Source organism: Genypterus blacodes, unplaced genomic scaffold (assembly GCF_046128005.1).
Source record: "Genypterus blacodes isolate CSIRO-AG114 ecotype Tasmania unplaced genomic scaffold, CSIRO-AGI_Gbla_v1 ptg000021l_1, whole genome shotgun sequence".
Classification (NCBI taxonomy): domain Eukaryota; kingdom Metazoa; phylum Chordata; class Actinopteri; order Ophidiiformes; family Ophidiidae; genus Genypterus; species Genypterus blacodes.
The window spans coordinates 7,820,583-7,846,322 of NW_027466834.1; the positions used below are offsets into that span (position 1 = coordinate 7,820,583).

Consider the following 25,740-nt stretch of genomic DNA (forward strand, 5'->3'; position numbering starts at 1 on the left):
CGGCTCAGCTTTTACAGTTCGGCATATTTCAAATTAGATGTACACACAGTGGACATTTTCTGCCAAGTTTTCTTTCATTAATAAAACTCAGCTGAATCATAGACGCCTCACTTCACTCTGTTGCCCATAAAATGCTGAACATAACACACCAGCATTTCATTCACCACCAAAACCACTGCAAAAAGAACAAACACACTTTTTCATGGAGAGAAGCCAATACTAAAAGCAAATGGGCTGTTCAGTCGTTCGGAAATAAACCTTTTCTGTTCTCTCTCATCTCAAAGCTTTTCCATCACAATATAGAACAAATTGGTAACCTTAACCTTGTTTGGAAAAGACAACATTTTATTGGCCAGTCTGCTTCGGATTTACTTGGGTTTCCTCCAGATGGATTTGATTGACAATGGTTTCAGCCAATAGTTACACTGATGAGGGATAAAAGCCAATAATGCCGTTCAAAGGATACATTTTGCACTAGTTCACATTCAGTGATGGAAGTTCACCTCTTAAGTTTTCAGCCGTTGTGATGCAGATTAGGGCCTTCGTTTATATTCAGTATTGGAGCTTTTGTCATTTAGCTCACAGAGTACATGATTTACTATTTCATGCATAAAATTGATTGATGATTACTTTGGTCCATCAGCACATATTAAGAATTTGCCAACTTTGTTCCACTTGCAGCTTGAAATATTGTCTTTTTTATTACTTTAACTAAATGACAGAGAAGTTATATTATAAGATTATATGATTCATGCAGTTGGACTTGGTACGGTTGTCACCTTTATTTGAACGAGTCACACAGGCCTCTCCAACTTTTATATCGGAAGTTCTAAAGCTTAACATTTAACAATAACAAATAGGTGAGAATTTAACTAATTCTATGAACGTAAACAGGGACCCAGTATACTTTAAGAGACAAAAGATGAAGCACAGGTGGCGTTAACATACGCTAGTGCCCCATGCTCTGTATTAAAAACTGCAGTTAAATTAAGGCTATAGTCTCGAGACACTTGTTTCCCGAGGCGGTGGTGACAAAGGCTTACAATTGGCAGAGCGAGGTGGTTGCGGTGGTTGTAGTTTATTGTGCAATTTTGAAAGGGCAAATAGATAGTATGTTCAACCTCTAAATCAGAGTGGGAAAGAAAGTGGAGAGGTTTTTCTTTCAATTTGAAAATTGCAGAGTTACAATGTCTGCCCACAACAGCAGAGTAGTGAATGAATATTGTAGTCTAAAACAAATAGTTCAATTCTGGTCCCCTTACCAGCCATGTGAAATCTGTGTTTACGAAAAGACCCTTTACCAAAGTCACAACCATATACAGTATATGTTCTGTCTATGCTAGTGGTTGCAATGTCCACTGTATTCTGTTTGTGATGTGATTTTGTCACATGAATCTTTTCCCCCACATTCTTGCTATTGTTTACATGTTCAGTTTTATACTTTACAATGAACTTTTTCAATTATACTGGATCTTTAGTTTCTCTCTCTCTCTCTCTTTATCCCCCTCTCTCTCACCCTCCCTCACTGCCTCATGTCGTGTTTTTACAGTGTTCCCTGGGGTTGGTTTAAATAACATTTTCAAGAAGTTTATGTCTTTGGGGAATGTCTTGTTATCATGGGAATGTAAGGACAGTTCCGAATAGCGAGAGAATTGCTCTTTCTGATATTGGTTTGACATTTTCTTTTCTGTGTATTTTAGGACATCCTGGGTCTTGGCCATGTGCTGCCCTACAGATCTAAGAGATCCCTGCTGGTTCCTCCTATTTTCATAACTGAGAACCAGAGACCTCCATTCCCCAGGTTCATTGGCAGGGTAAGAGAATGACTCAAACTGTATTATTTAAGTAATACTTAATAAGTCTTTGTTTGTACAGATACATGTATGTGTATAATTTATTTTGTAGGGTCTGTGCATTACATGTATGTGACATATTACTTACAGAATGCAGTATGTTATGTTGCATGCAAACTATTCCTATGTTCTATGCAATCATTGGTGCGCTTACAAATCAAAGTTAATTCTTCTATTTGGGGTTACATCTCTGTTTTTCAGCACATGTTCCTATGACAACATGTCATGAGATAAGATAAGGTACTTTATTTGATCAGATCGCATGCAATTCACACTGTAATCACACGTGATTAGACATTTTTCGCGGGAGTGCAGCGCAGCCATTCTACAGCGCCTGTGGAGCAGTTGGGGGTTTGGTGCCTTGCTCACGGGCACCTCAGCAGTGCCCTGGAGGCAGACTGGCAACTCTCCAGCTGCCAGTCCACTTTCTTGGTCCGCACGGGGACTCGAACTGGCAACCCTCCAGTTCCCAGCAGAGTCCCCTATGGACTGAGCTTCTGCCGCCCCCGTCGTAACAATAACAGTAACTGAAAAGCAAATTGTTGTAAACCTAAACGTGTGAGGCTGTGGCCATATTGATAACTCACTATCTGGTTTTTAGAAACTGAAATCTGATCTCAGCCCTTGGTTATCTGGACATGCTGTCTGCATTGCTATCAGATTGCAATAGGCGTGTCATCATCCTGCCGTCTTAATGCGTGGATGATCATCATTCATTCATCAAATAATTAATACATTTTGTGCTTCCATATCACAGCCAAGTTTCAGCGACAGGTCACAACTCTCACTCAATTAACTTTAATGAGAGCGAGCGAGTGAGTTGAGTCCTTGGCTGATTTCATGAATGAAGGTGTGCCCACTATACACAAAGTATAAAGATTTGGAACACGATGTGTATGTGGCCAGACCGGGGAGTGATCACATCACTGTTATTTCAATAACTTATCTTGATAGCAAGGATGGATGTTAAAAAGGGCCCACAGTAGGTGATGCTGATACTAATGTAAGAAAGATTATATCTTCATCAAACAAGCAGATACGCAAAGATACTGAAACTGGAAGCCACAGACATCTAACAGCTGTTGTGTTGTGATTACAGCTAATGTAATTTTGGCTACAGTGCAAAGCTGCTTATGTTGTCAAAGGCACACACACCACATGCGCTACAGGCACTTTGGCAGAAGTTAAGTCAGACATGAAACACAAATTGTTTCAAATAACAGTCAAAGCTGGTTTGTGGCGTATGTGGTGTGTCTAATAAGCAATAAGAGCAATAAGAGCAACGGTGACAGATTACCTCACATTATCTTTGATGTGCTAATAAGGTCGAGCCAGTGAGTGAGTTGACAATGTGTTATTGGTGACCTACAGTAATACCACATAGACTGAATTTAAGAATGTATTTGGTTACATTCTCCCAGACTCACTTAACCTTTTTACTTGATAATGTGTCTGATTCAACAGAACAATTACAAGAACAACCTTACTGTATTTCACCTGCTTAAACAAACAAGTGATGGGAATCATTTTATCATTTATTTTTATTTTAATGCATTTAAAGTAAGTGTTTTCTGGAAACGAGTGACAAATTGGCAGAAAGAGGGTTTCTTAAGCCAAAATGTCTTGACCCATTTAGTGCAGCTTTTTTTTAGGACAAAATCAAAATGGAAAAGTGACACAACACTCCTGAGGCCTTAAGTCTCCTAAGGCATTGGGATTAGTCAATCTTTCGGCTGAGGAGACATTTAGATGCATGGTCACATCCTGGGTAAACAGGGTTACCAGGTGAGATATGATTTGTTTTCTGGTGATCAAAGGGAGTCTTTGGGCTGCTGCGCAGGATTGATGGATGAACGAGAGAAGTATATTGTCCAGTGTCAGATAGTCAAGGAAGAGGGTCTGCATCCTGGATTAGGTTTAGTGGTCTTGTTGTAAAGTTGTTGGATCTTGTGTAATGCTTTATCTGTCTGCTCTGAGACCAACTACGCAATACATCTACACGGGCCACATTAGCTGTAAGGTCACCAAATAAAATGGCAGTGTGAAAGTGGATTTAAGATACACTTTATGCTCCCGCTCAGTTTGGTTTCTTTGGACAATTCTTAATGAATGAACTCTCACTGGATTACATTTATATAATATACTTAACCTACATTTTAGCTCAGCCAAGTTTGAGATATGCGGCTCTGCTCTGTAAAGTTAAATGGGATTCTATGCTGTGAATAACATGAAGAATAATTGTGTAGGACTGTGGTGTAATATTCTGAGCTCAAATGATCACATGAGAACATTCAAATCCTAGTGCTAATTAGGGACGGGCATGACTAGAGACTAAAATGAGGTTAGGTTTCCTGAGGTTGGTTAGCTTTCCCAATTTGTTCACTTTCAACCATAGCACACATATCACAGGTCAAGGGCAATTGTATTGAATACTTGAGAATTCCTGTTTAGAATACTTTCTCATTAACATTGGTTTTAATAATTGTGCTCTATTTACTATACACTGATTGATGACTGACTTGGCAAATGCTGTTTAGCATTTTTTTGAAGTTCCCACACTTTTTTTTATCAAAGTTTGACAGCTGAGAAAAAATAAATTGGCGTGTCCCCGTCACTCTTTGACAGGCTGTGCAAAGGGATCACATTTCACAGCTGTTCTAATCTTTACATATTATCAAACCTGCGTTGTATAACACACTTTAGAATTCTAACACACTTGTCTGTGAACTGATCAGAATTAATAATTTAACTATACAAAGTATCCTCAGTATCTCTTCAGTAGATAGATAGATACTTTGATACTGAAATTGTATTAACCATTGGTGAAATAGTTACTGGATTCACATTTCCCAAATGCTTATCCATTACATTACATTACATTACATTACGATCATTTGGCAGACGCTTTTATCCAAAGCGACTTACATTACATTACCACCCTTCGCAGAGGGGGGAGCAATTGAGGGTTCGGTGCCTTGCTCAGGGGCACCTCGGCAGGGGCTCGAACCGGCTACCCTCCGGTTCCCAAGCGGAAGCACTACCCACTGAGCCACTGCCTCCCATTACCTTATGTTCAACTCTAGGGGTCCGCTGTGGAACAAGATATATCTAATGCGACACAAGTTATTATTTTTCATATTGACACTGATGAGATTTACATAAAAGCCCAGTGGGTCAAGTGCGTTTGGGAGGAATTTGGATGTTTTGGTCGAAGCATGTTTTTGCTGTCTGAATTAAATTAAACTTGCCCATTAGAAAGCTTCTAAAAGCATTTTGTCTCCCACATATGGAGAGCATTGGGTAGACTTGATACGTGACTTGACTTAGCTCAATATTCACATGTGTCACCTGAGGCCAACAGAAAAAGGGTTACAAAAATCCTTTTGGACCCAGTTTACGGTTCCACATTTATTTCCGCGTATGTTACAGAGCTTTGATGTATCTGTGCATGTCAAACAGCTTTGTTACAGATAAGGCAGGCACACTGAGAGATCCAGCCGCATCTCCAAATGCCCAGAGAGCCCAACATAAAAAAGATATCCCACACTGAGCTCTGCACATGATAGATAATTGTACCCTGGAGAGCACAGCCAGAGCACAGAGCCTGGGCTTCTAGCTTATAGTAACGGTGCTCAGAATCATCCCTGTGAAGCATCCTGTGACGCCTTGAGGTACCAGGTTGGTGGTGAAGGACAAGTAGATTGGGTGTGTGCGAGTGGTACAAGTGGGATGTGCAGATCCCCCCTATGGTGGACCACAGGAAGAGAGAGTCAGCAGAAAACGTTGGTCCAAAGCAGAATCGAATAATATCTAGGTGGTGTGGATTAAGTGGAAGGTGGCTAAAGAGTGTAGCCACTGAGCTACTCACACCTGGTAGGAGGTGAGGTCACATGACATTATGATTATAACTACTTCTATTATTACCCTTTGTGTTTCCTTTGTGTTCCAATGAATGTCCCAATTCAAAACCCCTGCCCCTCTCCTCCCCACCTATACCGGGAGCTCTACATGAGATGGCTGCCTAATGTGGGCTCTTTTACCTTAGAGAGGCGAGATGTCAGAGAATGCTGAAATTGATTTTCCACACCAATAGCTTTCCCTCTTTTTTATGCAACCTACTACTTCCATATGGCAGCCATTCATTTTTCATTCTCCCGCCTCCCTCCCTGGGAGATAAGCAAGAGGAAGCAAGCGAGAGGTGAGATTGTGAGGGCTTGGATTTGACACGAGCGTGCGTATGTGTGTGTGTGTGTACATTCGTGCGTATGTGTGTGTTGAAGGGGTGGGGGTCAGAGGTGGGGGGGAAGGGGTACTGTCAGCTGTACTCCCGGTGGAAGGGTAGGAACCTTGTTGTTTATGTCACACCTCCTGCTAGCTGTGGAATTGTTTTGATACAGAGGTCTCCCCCGTGTCCTCTCTTGGGAGGCGCACAAACAGCTCACAACAATTCACACAGTAGCTGAAGCATGCAACAAAAGTGGAGCGCTGAAGTGTGTTTCTACTCAGTCACTAATAATTGGATATCTATCTATCTGTCTATCTGTCCGTCTGTCTATCTGTCTATTTATCTATCTCACACTGCGATTGGATTAAACAGTAGAATCTAAATTATTGTATATGAACACTACACATGTATAGTTCAGGACACGTTTCTGCAGCAACCAATTGCCTGTAGAAGGTCTTTACCCCCTGCAATGGGTCCACTTTAATATTTAAGTGCAATACTACCAACAACACACATAACCTGATAGAAAATAGGATTGATATGTCCGAAGTATCGGCATGAAACCTCAAGCGCTTCAAAGGCGTCTACATTTTTCATGCTATGGTGGAGCACCAGCTGTTCAGTCTGTGGTCGTCCTCTGTTACATCAGGGTCCAGGGGCCTGTACTACGAAGCCAGATTAAGGGGTTAGGTAGCTTAATTCAGGCTCAAGTCTGATTTCTGGATGTCACAAAGCTGCCTCGCTTCTGATGGCCACGGAAACGTACGCTCCAATGGTACGGAGCAGCATATATTGGAGCTGGACAGAAATATAAAGCACCGCCTCTTGACCAAACAATTTGTCTGGAAAATAGCATTGCCATTCCTGGATCCCGTTGACCCAAGTGCATGTAAATTTATTATTGTAATCACGGTGCAGGGAACGCAACTAAAACAATAATGATGAGAATAATGCCGACTCTAAGGTACTTATCACAGATGATATGCACTCAACAAGATAAAATAACACATTGATTAAAAGTCAAGTCAAGCTTTATTTAAAGCGCAATTAGCAGAAATGTTTACATAGAATCACAAACAGTGAAAATAGAGACACACGTGTTGGTTTGTTCCAGTAAAAACAAGAGTAGGGGCTCAGTCAAGCATTTCAGAGTACATTGAGTAATGACATACTGTAACTGACACATTTACATGAATGAATACAGTTTTCTGCCAGCTCTCCCTGTCTGCCATTATTTGCTGCTGGTCTTGATTTTTTCTGTCATGATAGCTTTTTTATTTCTCACACGCCTCTAATGTAATTTTTTGCTCCTCTGATGGGAAATATGCGGCACGTCACCATTCTATCTTGTTCCTATGGGCTCATCTTTGCACGCCCCCTTTTATGGAAGCATGCATGTTGGCACATTAATGTAAGAAAGCCGGTGTTAATAAAGTGAGTGACTTAAGCCTAACAAATCAACACTACACTTCTGAAATGACATGACGGCGCCTATAAACGGGCATTGTAGGAGTGCCTGTTTTGTTAGAGCACCGGTTAATATAGCAAAGTATATTGCTATAACCTCTCTCTCTATTATATTATATTAATCTCTCTCGCTCTCGCTCTCTCTCTCTCTCTGTGCGTGTCTTTCTTTTTTCACAAGTTCCTCTCTTTTCCTCTTTCTCTGTCAACAGTTTGTTTGTGGCATATTTCCTCTGGCTGTTTGTTTGCCAGAGGTGAGCGAAAACAATCAGCTAGAACAGTTGATCAACAGATGTCTCCCAGATCTCTGTTAGCTAAACGCACCTGATTCAGCTCAACACCTGACACAGAGTGCGGGAGAGGTTTAGAGTAGGCATACTCCAATTTTCTGTCTCTTCTACAAATAAATAAATATGTGGAATAGGAAGGATTGAGTTGTTTGCCGGGTTACTTAATCAGTTTAGTTGGGAAATACTCCAGGTGACGAAAGGCATGGAGGAAGGGGTTACACTAGTTATTAGTCAATGGATAATTTACATTTACATAGGCAGTATTTTCAAATGTCTTTCAAAACGTAATCTTTAGTGATCTGGACAGTAATCTGGAGGCAGGACACGACGGACATTATCTTCACTGACCTCTTTGAGCCATATGAAGGTGTAATAAGAGACATGATGGCAAACAAATCACACACAGTCAACACAAATTCATCAAAGTTTGAGTTTCAGAATCAGAACTCCAATGAAAAGAGAGCACAGGGGGGGCTGACTTGTCATACACAAACTCTAGTTCACGGAATTGCACCCTCAGATGCATCAAGTAAACACACAGATATGATAATTCATCACCAACGACAATATATACAAGCTGTTAAAACATATTCACTGGGTGTTAACTGTGCCATCCACATGTCAGCCTGAGTGAGATGGAGTGATTGCTCATCCTGTTGACTGATCAATGCAACACAGCTCTTCTTCGTGGCTGCTGGCATTGAAATCCTACTTCATTACTTTTCTTCATGCTCTCCTTTTACTTATCTCTTTGTGGTATTTTGATCTGGCCTCTTTGCCAATTTGAAATGAGATTTTGTGAAAGACTTTTCATATTCTGTAGAATAGACTCTGCAGTTTTCAAAGGCCAGCCTATTTCCTTTGTGGTTGTGTGAAGTAAAAAATCATTCCGTGGCTGCATTGAAAGGAAGATTAAAGAAAGTCAGTTTGAAGAAGCGAAGAATGGCTGGACTGTGCTTATTGAAGCTTTCCCTCTTTCTTTTGAAACATTTGTCATGACATCCTTCCTCTTGTCGCAGTCTTAGTTTACTCTGGATACTATTCCAGGGCCCTATACTATATAGGAAGCTCAACCGACCGCCGCCTTGTTTGCGTATACTGGTTTTACAAAATCAAAACCCCCCAATCAGGCGTAGTCGGTATCACAACGCTGTTAATCAGCCGGCCCTCTTGATGCAGAGATGTGCTCGCTCCCATATCTGCAAAGACGAGCCCATAGGAGCAAGAACGATCACGTATGTCTTCCGCTGAGAATCTGTAGCATTGATAAAGAATATCCTGTGGGAAATCTGGGGTCAAGGGGATCCTGCAGGAGCGGTGACGTTCTTTTCCAAACAATTGATCAAGAGACGGTGCTTTATATTTCAGCCCGAATAACCTCGAACATTTTCTGCTCTGGACTAGAATTGCCATGGAACATAATTTACCGTAGGGACAGAGTGCAATCAGAAGTGAGTCAGCTTTGTGACATTGAAAAATCAGACTTGAACTTCAACATAGCTGACTATAACCCCTTAATCTTGCTTTGTTGGACAGGCCCCAGAAGGATCCCTCGTGTTTGTTTCCCCCCTCAGGCTCATTGTAATAATAGCTGGTGGTTAGTGATGTGTGCTTAGTTGGTTACGCTGGTTAATTTGTGCCACTGGTTTCCTACCTCGCTTTGTTAGGGACACAGTTGTTTTATAGCCGCTCCATACTGCATCTTTACCAACCCTGTCCACTTTGCCTCTCACTTCTCTTTAATAGGCAGGAGAATCAACCACAGCACCATACTTACCTGTGTACCTGCGAAGTATGCATACGTGAACAAACATACACACACACACACAGACAGATAGACAGACACACACACACACACACACACACACAAACGCGTACACACACAAGGCCTGGCCTGGCTTAGCCCCAGGAGTCTTTTCAGGGCCAGTGATTGTCATTAGCAGCTGGCTGTATGACCTTGACAGGGATAACTGAAGTACCACTGAGGGATGCTACTGCAATCGCGCACATACACACACACACACATATGCATGGGAGTTGAAATTATCCCACATCCTCGCTCAAAAAAAGGATTTATGCCGTGTGTTTATCTGGTCTGTGTTGTTGCATGACAACGATTTCTGTTTGGCCCATCATTACACAATGTGTTGGCACGTTTGGTTTCACAAAGGCACAGAGAGAGACGGTGGTGAATTCTTGTGAGTTGTGTTACTCAAACTTTTTTTGTCAGACAGTGCGTAGGACTGTGGTTGTGTGGGCTACATGTGTCGCATATTTGCACATCTGTGCTCACACACGCGTTGTTCTTCTCCTCCAGTGCCAGATGACAGTAACACGCACACATAGGTGACAATCAGCTGCTCTAGCGCTCACTCTCCCTCCCTACTCACTACCCTGAGAGCCACACCCCCCCCCCCCCCCCCCTGTCATTCCTCTGCATCATCACAAGGTCTCTTTCATGTCTGCTTGGCTGCTAATGAGAGCTGATAGAAAGAGGTGAGAATCTCCCAAAAGACCTCCCACACATACGCAGAGGAAGACAGACTCAGTGGAAACAAAGCTAATCGGTGCACCTTTTTGTGCCCAAGTCGCTGTGATCCTGTGTCTGTGTGTGCGTGTGCAATGCAGATTATCACACTTCACTCCCACAGAGATGTCTCCTAATCACGCTAAACTTCTCCTGACACTTTGCTTGCTCTTCAGCGAAAGTTGTTGTCTTTACCGGGGATCTTTTTGTCTCTCCCACAATTTCTGCACACACTACCCTTTTCTGCGCTCTCCCTCCTGTTGTTTTTTCTCCCCGTCTATCAAGGTTCTACACCACACCATCTGTGATCATAACTAATGCTGCCTCGTTTTTTTCTTGCTTTTCATAATCTGACCCAGTTTATCACTAAAATATCAGCTGTGACTGTGATTACTGCTTAGAAATATCTCTGTCCGGAATGACAGCTTGAAACTGTGTCTGTATACGTGTGTGTTTCTGCGTGTGGCTATAGTCCACGAAGAGCTGGCACATGCTGTGTTCTCAACACTTGGCTCTGATCATTCAGTGTGACAAATAAAAAGAATAAAGGGTATAAGCAGAGGAAGTGGGCAGCACAGGGAAACTGATGAATGGAGAATGAGAAAAGGACACTTCATGGCACAGATTAAAGAATAATAAGTGGGGGAGCAAGGAGGCAAAGGATGATGGGAAATAGAGGGGAAAGAATGAAGTGAGGCATAGAGATAAATGGTTGAAAGAGACTGAGAGGCTTTAAGGGCTTGAGCTTAGCGTGGCATGGGCTTGTAACACTACAGTCTCATCTCCTATGCTCTTTCAAGTGCAGAGGAGAAAGGGCTTCATCTTAGCTGCCGTCCGATGAAAGGAGTGAAGAGTTCTCTCATTAAAGCCAACCTCTTGTCACCCAGCTGAAGTTGTGCTACAGTGCAGAGGGACCTTTTAGATCTTTTTCCTGCCATTACAGTGTTGAGATTCAGAGGTGCACTCAGAGGTCCTCCACCGAAGCCCAGCAGTCCTCCTCTGATGCCCCAACGGACAAACCAACAAACTTCTGATTCTACCATATCCGGTTAATTAAGTCATTCACAAAATGTAACTGTTGTGAAAAGCACCATCACCAGGTCGATTGATGTTTTATATTTCAGTGAGTGCACATTTTAAAGAATAATCCACACCCATTAAATTCGTAGCCAGGTAGAGGAAAACACTGAGGAATATATAAAAAAAACCCAGACAGTCTACAAGTAAACCTTTGTGACAAATGACCGAAACGTGGAGGAGGAGAAGGAAACCTAATCTAGGTGTAAATGGGCGTGTCTAATTACTGCACCACCATAAGGCCGACGGGTACCAAGATTGGTACCTCCCAATAGCACAACCTTCTTGGTTGGAGGTTAATAATGTGCAGCATGTTGGGCATTATTTAAGGGCTTTTCTGTATTAATAATCTGTAAGCATGAATTTTCTTTGGAAGCAGAATACATGCTTCTAAAGATTCAAGGTGTGACTTTGGCTACAAGTTTTTTTCCAAAGTCAAGCACCTCACCTCAAGCACTGCAAAGATCTTAAAGACCTGCAGTGGTGTGTTTCTGCTGTACTGTGTGAGTCTAACATGCTCTGGTGTGTTTCTGTGTGTTTCTGTTTTAACCTGCCTGCTCCTGTTGCTGGGGTTCCTGTGGATGCTGCTGGCTATGACAGTCTCATGTGAGTACACCCATTCCAAATGTCCGAAGGTCAGGACATTCCTGTAAAACAGAATAGGATTGTGAGCCAACAAACTTGGCAGGACAAACATCACTGTCCACATCATTACTATCTTGCTAACACAGATTTGCGCCACCGAAGGCACAGTTGCAATTATGAAAAACTGAAATCTACATTTGAAGAGCTGTCGCAGTTGGAGTTGTTAATGTGTTTGTGTGTTTGTGTCTCCACAGGTGATTTCAACAGAGCAGTCAGGGAACCATATCTTCCGACTGACGGGGCCTGGTGCTGACCAGGATCCCAAAGGTCTCTTCACCATCGACATAGAGACGGGAGACGTGTCTGTCAGCCGTTCACTGGACCGAGAGACAACGGCCGCCTACCAGGTCAGTGTCTGTGTGTGCGCACGCATGTGTGTGGGATCTCTTTATTTGATCGGACATTTGTGTTTGTGCACATGTTTTTTTATGTCCACCCGAGGACACTTTTTGTCTTTTTTCTGACACATTTTGTACTTTTGCTGAAGATTGAGTTTATGATATCCCTGTTTTCTGTTCTTGGAGTTCACATTTCATCTTCCTGAAGGTGAATGCAAAAATCGAAAGGAAAACAATAAAATAAACATGCTTGATTCATTCTCTTAAAAAGAATAACGATTCACTTGGACCACTCTGATCCAGATCATTCTCACATACATATGAGTGATGTATAGAAAAGTATAGTCTAGTTAGGGCAATATTAATTATTGGTGAGTGTGTGTATATTCATCAGGTTTGGATTATGGCCAAGTCCCCTCATCACAGAACTGGTGGTTCTGGTTTTTGCACATCCAAACACAAATAATGCACATTGCCTTAGACCAAAAAACGAAATCCCACTCAGACCAGTATCACAGTCTAGACACAAAATAATACTCTGGAACAGTTTATTTGTAATGTGAACATGTTTCAGATGAAAATAGTGTGCCAGATAGTCAGCATTGCAGGCATTGAGTGTCAGAGCTCACCTAATGTGTCATGTCTACAGATGAACATGTTGAAGGTTAGCATGTTGTTGTATGCATGTATTCAGTACATGTATCTCCCAGCCATCTCAGGTCAGCGTCTTCCTCTCTTGATGTCAAGCAACATGGTGATCCAGATCAAATTCTGCATTCTGCTGGCATATGTTTACTTATAATATGACCCACATGATGCTTAAGTCTATGACCGTGTGCCAGACATGTAGCTCTTCCATATAGTGTTGCAAACTGCAGTGAACTTATCGCTTTGTTTTCATCACTCCTCCCCAAGGCACCTGGCTTTTGCTGATGTTTTTTGAAACCAAACTGAACCAACCATAGAACGTGTCTATTAAGGTTTCCTGTTATCAAGATAATTGGATATGGAGTTGTAGTATTTCATAGAAACTGAACTTTTTTTTTTTACAGTCATGTGAGCATTTCTCTGTAACAATGTTTCTAACATGACTGTCATTGTACTTGACCCTCACATCCTATGTGACCTAAGTAATCAGCTGGCCCAAGACTGTCACCGACTCTCAGAGTGTTGCTGCCAACCACTGATTCAGAACTGAAGAGTTCCCTGCTGAGCACAAAACAGAACTTTTTTAATCAGTCAACTGATCTTGCCCTGTTGCAGCCAGATCCTTACCTGGGTCTTCAACTGGTACAAGCTGTTGATAAGCTAACTGGCTTTTCTAAAGTCTCAGAAATTATTCATTCAGCATACACCAAGAAACGTGGGAGACGCGGAGACCCACAGATGCCTTATCTTTTAATGTATTTCTTGTCCTCCCTTGTTCTGGTAATCACTGGCTATGTTTCCAGACACAGAGTAACAGTGACCCCTGCTTTGTGGTCACTTACTTGACTCGGGCCAAGCTTACAAATAAGTTTTAACCCCTAGTAAATGGGCATCCATTCACAGCACAACTATGCCAGTTAAAAGAAAATATAGTCTCTCAGAAAGCATGTCAGCCTTTCAAACTCAGCACTCCACATTACCTCTATAAGAACTGATGACTCATTTCATCTCTCTTAAATTACACTATTAATGAATTTACAGAGGGAGTGGAAACTAAAACAAACAAGAATGAGATGTTTACAGACCACCTTTAACCCATATGGTACAGCATTAATGGAGGGCAATTGTAGTGTGAGGATGTTCAATTCAGAATTTTGCCATGTAGATACTTTGAATAAAAATCAGGTTAACGTCATAAATGTAACCACTGGGAAAGGTGGGTCGTAAGTGCGTTTGACAAAGAAGCCTCCATTTAACAGGTCACCGAAGTTGCACTGTTAGAGAAAATTGGCCTCTTGGCCAAACCGTAAGATGATAATGGACTGCATGATGCATTGTTGGTACATCAAGAGGAAGATAATGACATCAAACCATGACCTTTATATTCCTTTGGCACATCTTTCGTGTGCTTTACTTAGTGTTGTAAGGTTCATGTTACATTTTTTCATTCAAATCTCGTTTCCACACACAGAGAGAGAGAGAGAGACCAAATTAATTTGTCTGAATCCAATATAGTTGAATGGTTATATTCACACACTATCCTTTATGATGTGTATGATTTTTCAGCTGGCTTGTACCAATTTCTGTTATTTTAGATACATTCTAGATACACAAGAGAGAGAATGCTGAGGACACCTAAAGTGCAGTGTAAATCTATCAATGAGAGCCTCTCTCCTGGAGCAGCCATTCATGCCCACCAGGTAGATAGGTGAGCAGTCTAGGTAAGCAGTTAGAGATGAGAGGGAACTTGGTAGTGCGGATGGTAGAAGGTTAGGTGAGGATGAGGTTATGACAGGGTTGGAGGAGATAGTCGTAGAGGGGACTAACATGGTGGAGAACATGGCTCACTTATCTATTGATTTCATGTGATTTGGATTACAGATATGCCTGTAGCCTGTGGAAAATTCTCCCAAATTTCCATGAATAATATGCACTTGAGTTCCCTGCCCACAGAGTACTCTATATATTCATATTCTATATGAGTGCCCAAAGCTGATCGAGAAGAAACTCCTGTGTGTAGCGTATCCTGTTTCTCTTGTCTTGGATAGTGAAGGCTGCTGCCCATACAAAAGTTATAATCAACAAGGGATTAAAGCAGAAGAGCTCCATCTTGACTTGTAATTTAGCCCTTCTAAACATTTCCACCAAAAATGTATTGGTTCAATTTCGGAAAGGTTAGTTACCAAAGAGCACCAGAAAATAGAGGGACCTGAAGTGGGAACGGTGTTGACATCACAAATTGGTGTGTCTTACTTTAACCTTGCACTGGTGCCACAACAAATTGGGGTAAATGCAGGCAAGTTTGCTAGACTGCACCTTGGTTGGATACTGAACAGAACTTTTTAGTTGTAAAATCTGCTTGCGTCAGCATTGCTACTGTATGATTTATACACAGACACACAACCTCACACACTGTTGCGGCAGCTGTGCTTATCTACAGTAATAATTCTTGCTCTTATCCTGCAAATGTGACAGCTCTGAGAATTAAACGTTTTGTGGGTCTTTGTTGGCTACATGACAAGATGGTGTGTACAACCCTGAGGAGGACGACAAAGAGAGAATGGGGAACAGAGCAAAAGAGGAAAGAGCAGAGAAGGAGGGTCTGGGGACCACTTCCATATGCAGTGTTCAGTATGGGAAAGTTTAGCTCAGCACAAAGGAACTTAATGACATAGTGACAGAGCTGGAATACGTACAAGAGGGGAGGGAGAGAGGGAAAGGAGGCCTTCAACAGCCTGACACATTGGCAGAGCTGCACTCGGACAGACCAAACAGACCTGCGAATAGAAGGTCACAAATATGAAAACTATATAGTTGAAATCATGACATGTTTGCAATGTGTAGAAGTAAAACCTGATGCCTGTCACAACATGGATCTTTACCACCCACACGTCGACCAACTGTCAGGACATTATTGTCTTTACTGCAATTAAAGCAAAACGTGGAGTAATGAATATGCGTTATATTAAAAAGCATGATAAACATCACTCTCTGCTTAATGGATGAGATGAGGGAAATCATGCCGGGTGAGAAAATGTATGCAGAATTTTGATGCTGATTACAAGGCAGTGCATCAATGTTGTATTTCAGAAATTCAATTTACTAATGCATAATCAAATGCACATCAGAACTGGAGCAACATTAAGATGACTGAGCTAAGCGATAAACCAGGTATTTGTTCATCACTGACCTATGAGTGCTAATTGAGGGTTACACCTTGTTCAAGCCATGTTTGCATTGTGGCTCCAAATCTGTCTAAATCCACAAGACTGGATTTAGCCAATCACACAGTTTAATTGTGGGCCATAATTGAAATCAAAGCTAAATGTACAAAGTGCTTTGTGATGTGAGCAGTTTAATTGAAGGCTTCATTTAGTGGATAAACAGTTCTATCACAATAAAAAGACAAACCACTCCAATACACTATTGTTTCAATGGCCTGGAGTGAATTAGCTTCTCACATCAATTATGCCATTCATTGTGCCGGGGCCATCACTAATTATCACCATTATTTCCAATCTAATGGTTGTAATCCCTGAAGGCGAGCTGCCTTGACTCCCCATGTGCTTACAGAACGTTTGCACACAGCCTCACATTCTCTCTGCTTTTCTTTCAGCATCACCCCGCCCCCCTACCGTGTGGCATCTTTCTCGCTTCTTTTATCATTAGGAGATAGAACAGCCCGTGCCCCAATCAAAACACAGAACAAGGGTTCCTTAACAAATGCAGCATTGCCTTTTCATTAATTGTGCACAGAATAAAGACAGTGTAGCTGTACCAGTGGTACACGGATGTTATCGGAGTCACATTCTTTAAGCATTAAGCCACATCCTCTGAGGCTAATGACTTGTGTGGAGATGAAACATGAAAAATTCAAAGACAGAATAAAATCTCCATTACCCGCAACGACACTTTTCCTGAGAGCGCTGTGTCTTTACTTAAAAGTTCTGTATTGTACATTGGTGACAAATCAAAGGATTAAATGAAATAACTGGTTGTAATTACTAAATCTACTGCAAATTTCTGCCAGGTCAATAAATTAAAGAATTGTGTTGCTGCAATGAAACACTGCTCCTATGAGATTGCAAAAATGCCTGAAAAAGTAATAGATGAGGCTGCTTCAGGACTACGATTTAAATGATTTGGTTTAGTTTAAATTTTTTAACACTGTTAAACGTCAGAAGCATTAGCTGCTCCTTGATTCTACCAAGGCCTACTTACTTAAAATTCTAGGCTTTGCATTGCAGGCCAGTTCACAATTCAGGTCAGGGACAACATGATGTCACCATCATTTACCATTACCTCAGGGAGACTTTCATTTGTAATAAGAGCTATAGCTAGTCCCATCTGAACATTTTGGCAACTTTGACCGAGGTGCCTTGAATCCATGCTCAAGAGTGAAAGAGAAATCAAGGTTTTAGTTTTTATCAATCTTTTGTACTAGGAATAGTACAAAATAGCAACAATATACATAAGGAATTTACTAAGTCATTACAACAAATTCCCAACCGTGTATGGATCTAGCTATAAGAATAAATGCTCAGTTAAAGCAATGTTCCTGGTAATGATATATTTGAAATGGTTGAGATTGTCTGGGTACAGCGATTCCCCACAGCAAGGCGATAAACACACAGGCGTGTGCAGGATTTCTGGATGAAGAATCTTGTAACTCATAACAGAATGATTCACACAGAGACATTGGCGGAAGTTCGGATTACAGAAAACTCAACAAGGCTTTTGCTGTCTCTGCTGAAATACTCAAATCAGACAAAGACACCAATCATAATGATGGATCTTCCCCTGAAAACCCCTGGGGAACCGAGGTGAGCTGAGTGAATCAATATGCCAGATTATGAATTTATTGGGAGTTGGGGTGCTGCAGTACAGTGCAGGTTTTTCATACCTGCCTGGATCCACGCTATTATTATTTTGGAGATTATTTCCCAGTTACCCAGAAGCCATTCATGTTGTATCCTTTCATTGACGTGATGTAATTAGAAGAAATTAGTAAATTGAAGTTGATTCCCAGAATGGCTCCAGCTTGAGAAGACATTGAAAACCAAAATCCTGAGAAAGTAAATCTTCTATTTCCCAGGAAAGGAAGGTGTGTAAATAGCCATAAACACAGTTATGATCATCTATTATGAACTCTCAATTGTGCAATTATTTCGGATGTTACGGTGTGCATGTTAGACACCACTCTTCACACCAGTGTTCCATCTCACCAGTAGATTTCCAGAGAAATGAAGATGCATCTCTCACATCTATCACAGCATCTTAGCCTGAGTCAGACCTTCACGGCAGATTCACGGTTACTCTCTGCCAATACATTCAGCCACAGATTACCAGAGGAAGGGAAGACGAGGGAGAAATTTGAGATAATGCATCTGTGCGTCTCTTCTGATTTCCTCTCGTTCTCCTGCATCTGTTGGTGTTTACAGAGTGAATTATTTCTGAGACTTTACAAAAGCCAGTTAGCTTATCAACAGCTTGCACCCCTCTGAAGACCCAAGCCCACGTCTGGCTTCAAAGAACAGGATAACATCAGTCGACTTATTGAAAAAGTCTCCTTTTCTGCCTTTATGTTCGAGGGGAAATGCTATAATTAGGTAAACCCTGAAGGCACCAAACTCAACAACAACCTCAAACACCTCTTATGTTTCTTCCAGAGTTGTTTTCAGACCTGTAGTTCTGAGTCAGTGGTGAGAGGTAAACCAGCTTTCATACTCAGTCATTGACTCAGTCATTGACACCTTTGGCAAGGTGGTTCCTAAGGTCAGATAGGGGTGAAGTGAGGGTTGTTGGAGTTTTTTAAGCTGGCATGAACAGAGGTAGGAAGGATGATTCATCTGACCTTATCCTATTTTTGTCACGATTTCTGTAAAGCACTGCCAATGGTTTTGGAACACTGGTCGCTTCAACAGTACACTTCTTTCAATTGGAACTCGGCTAAGTTGTTAGGGAAATTTTGCCCCAACGATCTGGATTCACTTGTCCTTCTAGAGAGAAGAGACACTGCAAATCATTAAACAATCCTTTTTACAGTAACTACTTATTAGAGTGGTCTCTTCCATGATGACAATGCTCCCATTCTTAGGGCACCAGGGGTCTCTGAATGCTTAGATGAGAATTAAAATTATAAGATCATATACTATGGCCTTCAGAGACTTCCGGTGCAACAAATTATGGAGTAGACACAAGTGTGGTGGCTCTATCAGGGCATTCTGAGATTGTTCTCTATAGACCACCTGAAGCCACAATCAGAAACACACCTGCAACATAACACAGCAGCTTGTGTCGTGTGCGGCACCTTTGCCAGCACAGCAACAAGGGTAATGACTAAACCAATCTCAAAGCCAAGCTTTTCGCAACTCCATTTGGCGCTAGAAGAGAGACTTCCTCAGACAATGCCAAGGTGCAATGAAGCTGTAGTGTGATCATACTTTCACACAATTCCATTGAATATGTGCATATAGATGTTACTTTTTTTTCACATTTGCACGGATTGAGTGAGAGACATGTAAAATAACTATGACACAAATCTCCAATCCATAATATCTTTGAAGCATCTAAACCTAATATGTCAAGCAATTGACGCAAATGTCAGAAAATGTCATGGCTGTTATTCATCAAGAGGAATCAGTGCACAGAGCACCGTTCGTTGGGATATAGATCACATTTCCCCACCTCTGTTGGGTTCCTCAGGTTCAGTGTTTGACATCAATCTATTGTCCCTCCAGCTGATGATTAGTCAATATACACTCTCTGGAGGTCTTACACTTGAGGCCTCATAGATGTCTTTATGTGTGTTTAAGTTGTGGACTCTTCTGTAAGTGCCTCTGTCAATATACAGACCAGTGCTGCATCAATGTTCTGTCATCACGTCGGCCAAGGTTGTATTGAACAGATCCTCTTTCCTTCCACTCCCTTTCCTTCCTCACTCTTACACCATAATGATGATTGATTACTATTGGCCAGTGCGCTATCCTCCCCACAAGGTCACTGTATCTCAAACTAATATTGGCACTAGATTTAAAGAACAAAATGGATCAATTGGGTTGACGGCTTTGACATCTAATGCAGGGGTTGGAGTTTTGTTGGATATGGACACAGAATATGTAGACACCCAACTTAAAAGTACATACTAATCAAAACTTGGATAATACATTTTTTTGAATCAGCCAAAGTGAAATTACTGCAAGAGGTCAGCACAAAATTGCCAGAAACTGAGAATTGGGATCAGGCTATTACAGGAAACACAGCACCAAGCCAGGCGAACAAAGAGCGGAGAAAGTAAACATTTGCTGTGGAAGAACAAATAGACACAGTGATCAGCCGGGCCACATGTTCACAAGGATTTAATGTCAAACATTATTTTCTTATTAAGCTCAATTAGGCTGAAAATTAATGTTAATGAGATGGAAAATGGAGCGGCAGGGAGAGGGGAAGTGGGGAGGAGCATGAGCCTCATCGCTGTGGTTGTGACAAGCTTGGGTCAGGTGAGGAGTGGTGGGGGAGAGCTCTAATTGGCTTAGAACAAAGGAAAGATGGAATGTGAACTGATAAATAACATTCTTGTTTACACAGGTAGAGGGATGACCTTCTGTAATGCAGGTCATCGCAACAATAAGTATGGTGTCCTTTGTGCGTGCACGCCTTTGAAATGTCAAAATTTGAGGCGGACAGAAATCACACTGCTTATATTAAAAGCTAAAAGCACTGTAGAGGACTGTTTTGTTTTTCTTTTCGATTTCAAAAATTACATTGGGAAATTACATTCGAGGCAGTTGAATAATCCAACCAAGCTAATGAAAAATCCTTTCTTCACAGGGGAGAGTATTTATGTGGTTGATAAGCATGCTTTATTAAAATGAGCTTATTTACATGTTATTATGGGACTGCAGTGTGTTGCAGGTCAGTCATTCTGATCATTGAATATGAGATGTTTATCTCATTCACTGATGGTGTTTCACGTCACTATCAATCCTACTTTGTCTTGCTAATTTAGATTGAAAATGCAAAAATATGTCTTTGGTGAGGGTTTTTGATGCTTTTTGCCTCAGCTTACAATGTTCCAGCCAGTAGAGAGAGGCATCCATCTTTTGACAGCAGCTCTGAAATGACTCATGCTTTGTTCCCTATAGTCTGTCTGTCAAGCCACCATAGGATGGACTCACTAAACTACTATATAGACCTGTCTTTGAACTAAAAAGGCCAAGTTGTGAATTGACAGCCATTCAGGATTTTAGATTTTAAATATCTCTGCCTTCAGAAATATCCAACGTCATCTCTTCAAACCAGCTTTGTTAGGCTGTCAGATCTGTTTGAAAAGGCAAAATATTTTTTTTACTGTATTTACCCATTTTTGCTCCAGTAGACATCACATAATGGCTCTGGCAGATTTTTGTCATAAAGGACCGTCAAACTTATTTCCTCTGAAGTTATTTTACTTTCTAAATTCTAGATTCTGGTCCAAGTCGTGTCGTCAGTGACTATCACTACATCAAAGCAATTTGGCATCCCATACTGATTCGAACAGACGGTACACAAGCAGAGGTCTGCCAAAGATGTAGAAGTAGTAATAATAATAATAAATAATTTGTCAAATATAAATAATGACAGCTTGCCATAGGAAGCTCAAACTCCAACCATAATTGTTTGTAACACAACACATATCTGACAAAGAAGTCTGGAGAAGTGTTTATCCTAGTTTTATGCAATTTAATTTGATGTATATTTGAACTGGTACTAATTCAAAGTCGTGCCTTATTTGTTCATCTTCTATTAAATCACGAGTCTTTTGGCAAGTTTCAATCTTATAATCAGTTAGTTCAATTAAATGAAGTAAATATTCAAAAACATTGCTTGTATTTATTCCACAAATATACTACAGCTCTTCAGCACAGCAGTTCATTTAGGCCCATTGTTTATCTATTCTGTACCTTGCATTAGATTATAATGTTTACCTACATGTATGGCTTTAGTTCAGCTGCTTCATAATCTTATAAGAGACTGCAGCGGCAAGATGCTTCCTTTTTCATCCAAGAATACCAGGCACCTGCTGACATAAGCCACATGCATGACAGCGTGTGCCAAGAAAAGTTGGTTGTGGTGTTAAGGGTAATTTGTTCTCAGATACCACAATCCCTGAATTAAACTTTTCACCCTTTATGGCCTAGTATTACACATGTGCGTATTTTCTCCGTAAAAATACATTTTATGTATTTATTTATATATGTACACATGTACTGTAGTACAAAGATCATCATTTCCTTTCATATTCTTTTAGATACCTAAGACCGAATCCAAGGCCTTAACATGTTGTGAGTGTTGGATGTAGAACGATTTAACTAACGAAACCCAGTAGAAAAGTGATGATGCACCTTTGGGACACCAAGGGAGGTGACACTTACCTTCAGGGTCTTCTTCATAATCTTCATTCCTGCTTGGCTGGATGGTCCTCCCTCTGGTTTGTCTTACCCTCATGTGAGCTCATGCAGTTTGACATCTTTTAAGTTTTTAGTCTTTTGTTAAAAACAGTGTAGAAAACATTGTGCATATTCCCTGCACTGCCCATAAATTGTGACTGCAGGGCAGATTTTAAACATCAAACCTTTTCACGTCAGGGCTTTACACTATGTTTTTCATACACAAGGTATTTTCCTTTAATAGTATTTGAGGCATGCATGGAATCTAACATACAGTATGTGCCGCTTCACACATGCTGGCCTAGACACTTCACCGGACATCCACCTCTGTATAGCAATCTAATGCCCACCTCATTTACAATTGGTGTAACTTTATGAGCCCAAGGCCTGAAACAAGTGAAGCCTGTTGCCCAAATCCCTCTCCTGTTTTCTGCTTGGCTGGACTGTAATTTTCTGGGATTTGGAGAGGAGGCCATGCTGCCCTGCACACAGGAAAACAGGCCTGATGTGCACTTATTCCCTGTGTGTGGGCAGGAGATAAAGGACACATTCTCTCACACCCCATCAAGACCACCACCTGCGCAAACAAACATCTAGCCTCTGTAATACTTCTTACCTTGAAGAAATGTAGCAGTAATACTTTCATAGCACTAGGTCGCACACTGTTGCACTCTGCTGATAACGTAAGGGCTCTATAATTTGTTTGTTCACTTACATAATTGTCTAGTTAATTATATTTATGACACTGCCTTCCAGGGTACGAAATGGTGTAGTGCCTCCTCTTCTGCTGCTGTTCATTTAGTGAGACAACTGCATGGTAGATATTTTATGGAGAAAATCTTCATTTCTGTGTAACATTCAAATCATGAAATAACAAAAGAAAGCCGTCCTTGTTCCTGTTTCAGTCGTTTAGTTGTATTTAGTAGCCTTTCCATTCCCGAAACCATCCGTTCTTGATATCTTAGAGTCGTGCCACTGACCTGCTGTCCTTCTAGGAACCCACACAAACCCCTGCAGACATCCTGCCGTGGCCCTACTGCCAGATAACCCGATTAGGCGAGTCTCGCGTTGCTAGCCTCAGGCTTTATTGCTAATTCAGGCTGTCTACTGTCCGCAGAGACACATGGCACAACCCCATAATACACTCAGTTGGTACAGAAACACTGGCAAAGAGCAGAGACTCAAACACATAATGTTTTGTGAAATGGCTTATATTAATCAAACAACATTGTAAGTCGAAAAGGTTTTATTGTATAGTCCAATGTCAATGTTGGATTACAACCATTCATGCTAATTTCAAACTGACTTAATATTTGAAACAGTCTGAGCAGAATCTAAGTTTTAACGTGCATGTAAATGTATCTGATTGTTGCACAGTGAGGACCAAAGCCATGATTACATCAACACTGGTTATCGCTGCCATCCTCGATAGAACAAATGTAAGATTGTTTTGTGGGCCCATAATCGTGAGTGCTTGACGTTAAAAGCACTGAGAGACCTTTCTCTCATCTATAATGTATCACGGCAAATGGGATCTGTGTCGCCATGGCTGAAAGTTCTATCACAACAATCACAACAATATCACCACCAGAGAAATTAAGATCACGTTGCAAGTAGTGGTTTATGTGTAGCAGCTTCCACTTTCATCAGTAAATGAAACCATTACCTTAACATTTTGCCTTTTTTTCTTTGCTTTCTACCAGCTGTTTTCTTTCCAATTTCCGTGAAATGTGGCACTACCAACCCTTTCCACTCATTTAACTCATTTGCATGTCCCGTGAGCAATTCATAAAAGCCTAAGTCTGCAAGGGAGTTTATTGGAAGGAACAATATCTAAATTCCACCACAGTTTTGTTGTATTGAGCAAACTGAACTGAATTGGTGCAAACTTTTCTATGAGTAAAGTAAGAGAAGGAATCCAGTTTTGTGTGTAAAGTTCAGAAGATGTGAAATGTTGATTGTTGATAGCCGCAAAAGTAATGTAAGTGCTTTTTTATGCTATCTGTGGCACTGTGACTGATGGCCTCGCTCCTACGAAAATGTGTGCCACCGGCGCAATCCAGCTCAGGGGGTAGGGGTCGCCTGCTGTGGCAGCTTGGTGAGATGGGGTCACTGCATTTTCGCAACACGCCTTACAACATTCTTTGTATTTCCAGAGAAAAATAAACACCAGTGATGAATTCTCAGTGTCACATATAGGCCTATTGTATGGACAAAAAGCCCAGTTTTCCACTTGCCCTCAAAACAGTGCACCACCACCAAAGGGAGATTGAATTATACGTCAATGGAGTGGAGCTATTCTGAGCAGTGATACTCCAGGGAGAGCCTTTGTGACTCTTTCAACACCTTTCAGAAGCTGGATTATTATTATTTTTATCTTGCCAGGCGGCCAGCAGAGTGAAAGATCCTTTCTAGCATTTTCAATGATAGAAAATGCTAGAAAGGACTCTCAACCTACATCTTTCCCTCAATCTCTCTCTCCTACCAGATCCATTTCTATCTTCTCTCAAATTTTCAGGGATTTCCCTTGCTTTGAAATAAGGACAAACATTTTAGATCAGTGGCTTTTGTAACCGATAACATTTTATTTTCAGTGTAAGTCTCCATAAAGGCTAATGTGGGATAAAGATAATAATAGGCGTCATGATAACTTTATCTTATAGCACCTTTTCAACACACACAAAGTAACAAGGTATCATTGGGCAAATAGAATCGGACAAATGGAGATATTTGAAAAAATAAAACCATCTATAGCAACAAGTAAAGTAAAACAATAACAAGGGATATAAGAGGTAATATTAATGAAAATAATTTATTCCTCAAATCATTTTCCTTAAATCAGTATTTTACGAGATGCTACCAAAAGAAGAATATTTTTCTTTTACAAAATATAAAGACAAATATAGCTATTACCATCAGTCATTTTCAGTTTCCATGTTATCCATTCATTCACATAAAAATTCCAAGTTCAAACAGCAAAAATTATGATAAATTCACATGCATGACGACATACATCAGCTTTAAAAGCATTAATATAGGCAAACATTTAAAAGCATCAGAGAACATTTAGTGCGCTCCAAAGTGCCCACATTAATTATATGATTTTAAATGTTCTCCTGAGAGTGTGAGCAGTTACCCTCCTTTGACAGCCAACATCCAACATATCATCCTGTTTATCTGGGGAACAAACAGACTCAGCTGGCAAAATAAACTATAATAAATGCCAGGAGGAAACGGCCCACAAA

At 41.0% G+C, this 25,740-nt stretch overlaps 1 protein-coding gene across 1 annotated transcript in view; it reads left to right on the plus strand.

Moving 5' to 3' along the window:
• The window catches only part of cdh13 (cadherin 13, H-cadherin (heart)), a 220,585-nt gene that overhangs the window by 68,312 nt on the left and 126,533 nt on the right, over positions 1–25,740 (plus strand). The window contains exons 8-10 of the mRNA XM_076142035.1: positions 1,701–1,814; positions 12,037–12,042; positions 12,276–12,428. Coding sequence (XP_075998150.1) covers positions 1,701–1,814; positions 12,037–12,042; positions 12,276–12,428 — 273 coding nt within the window. The remainder of the gene's footprint in view (positions 1–1,700; positions 1,815–12,036; positions 12,043–12,275; positions 12,429–25,740) is intronic.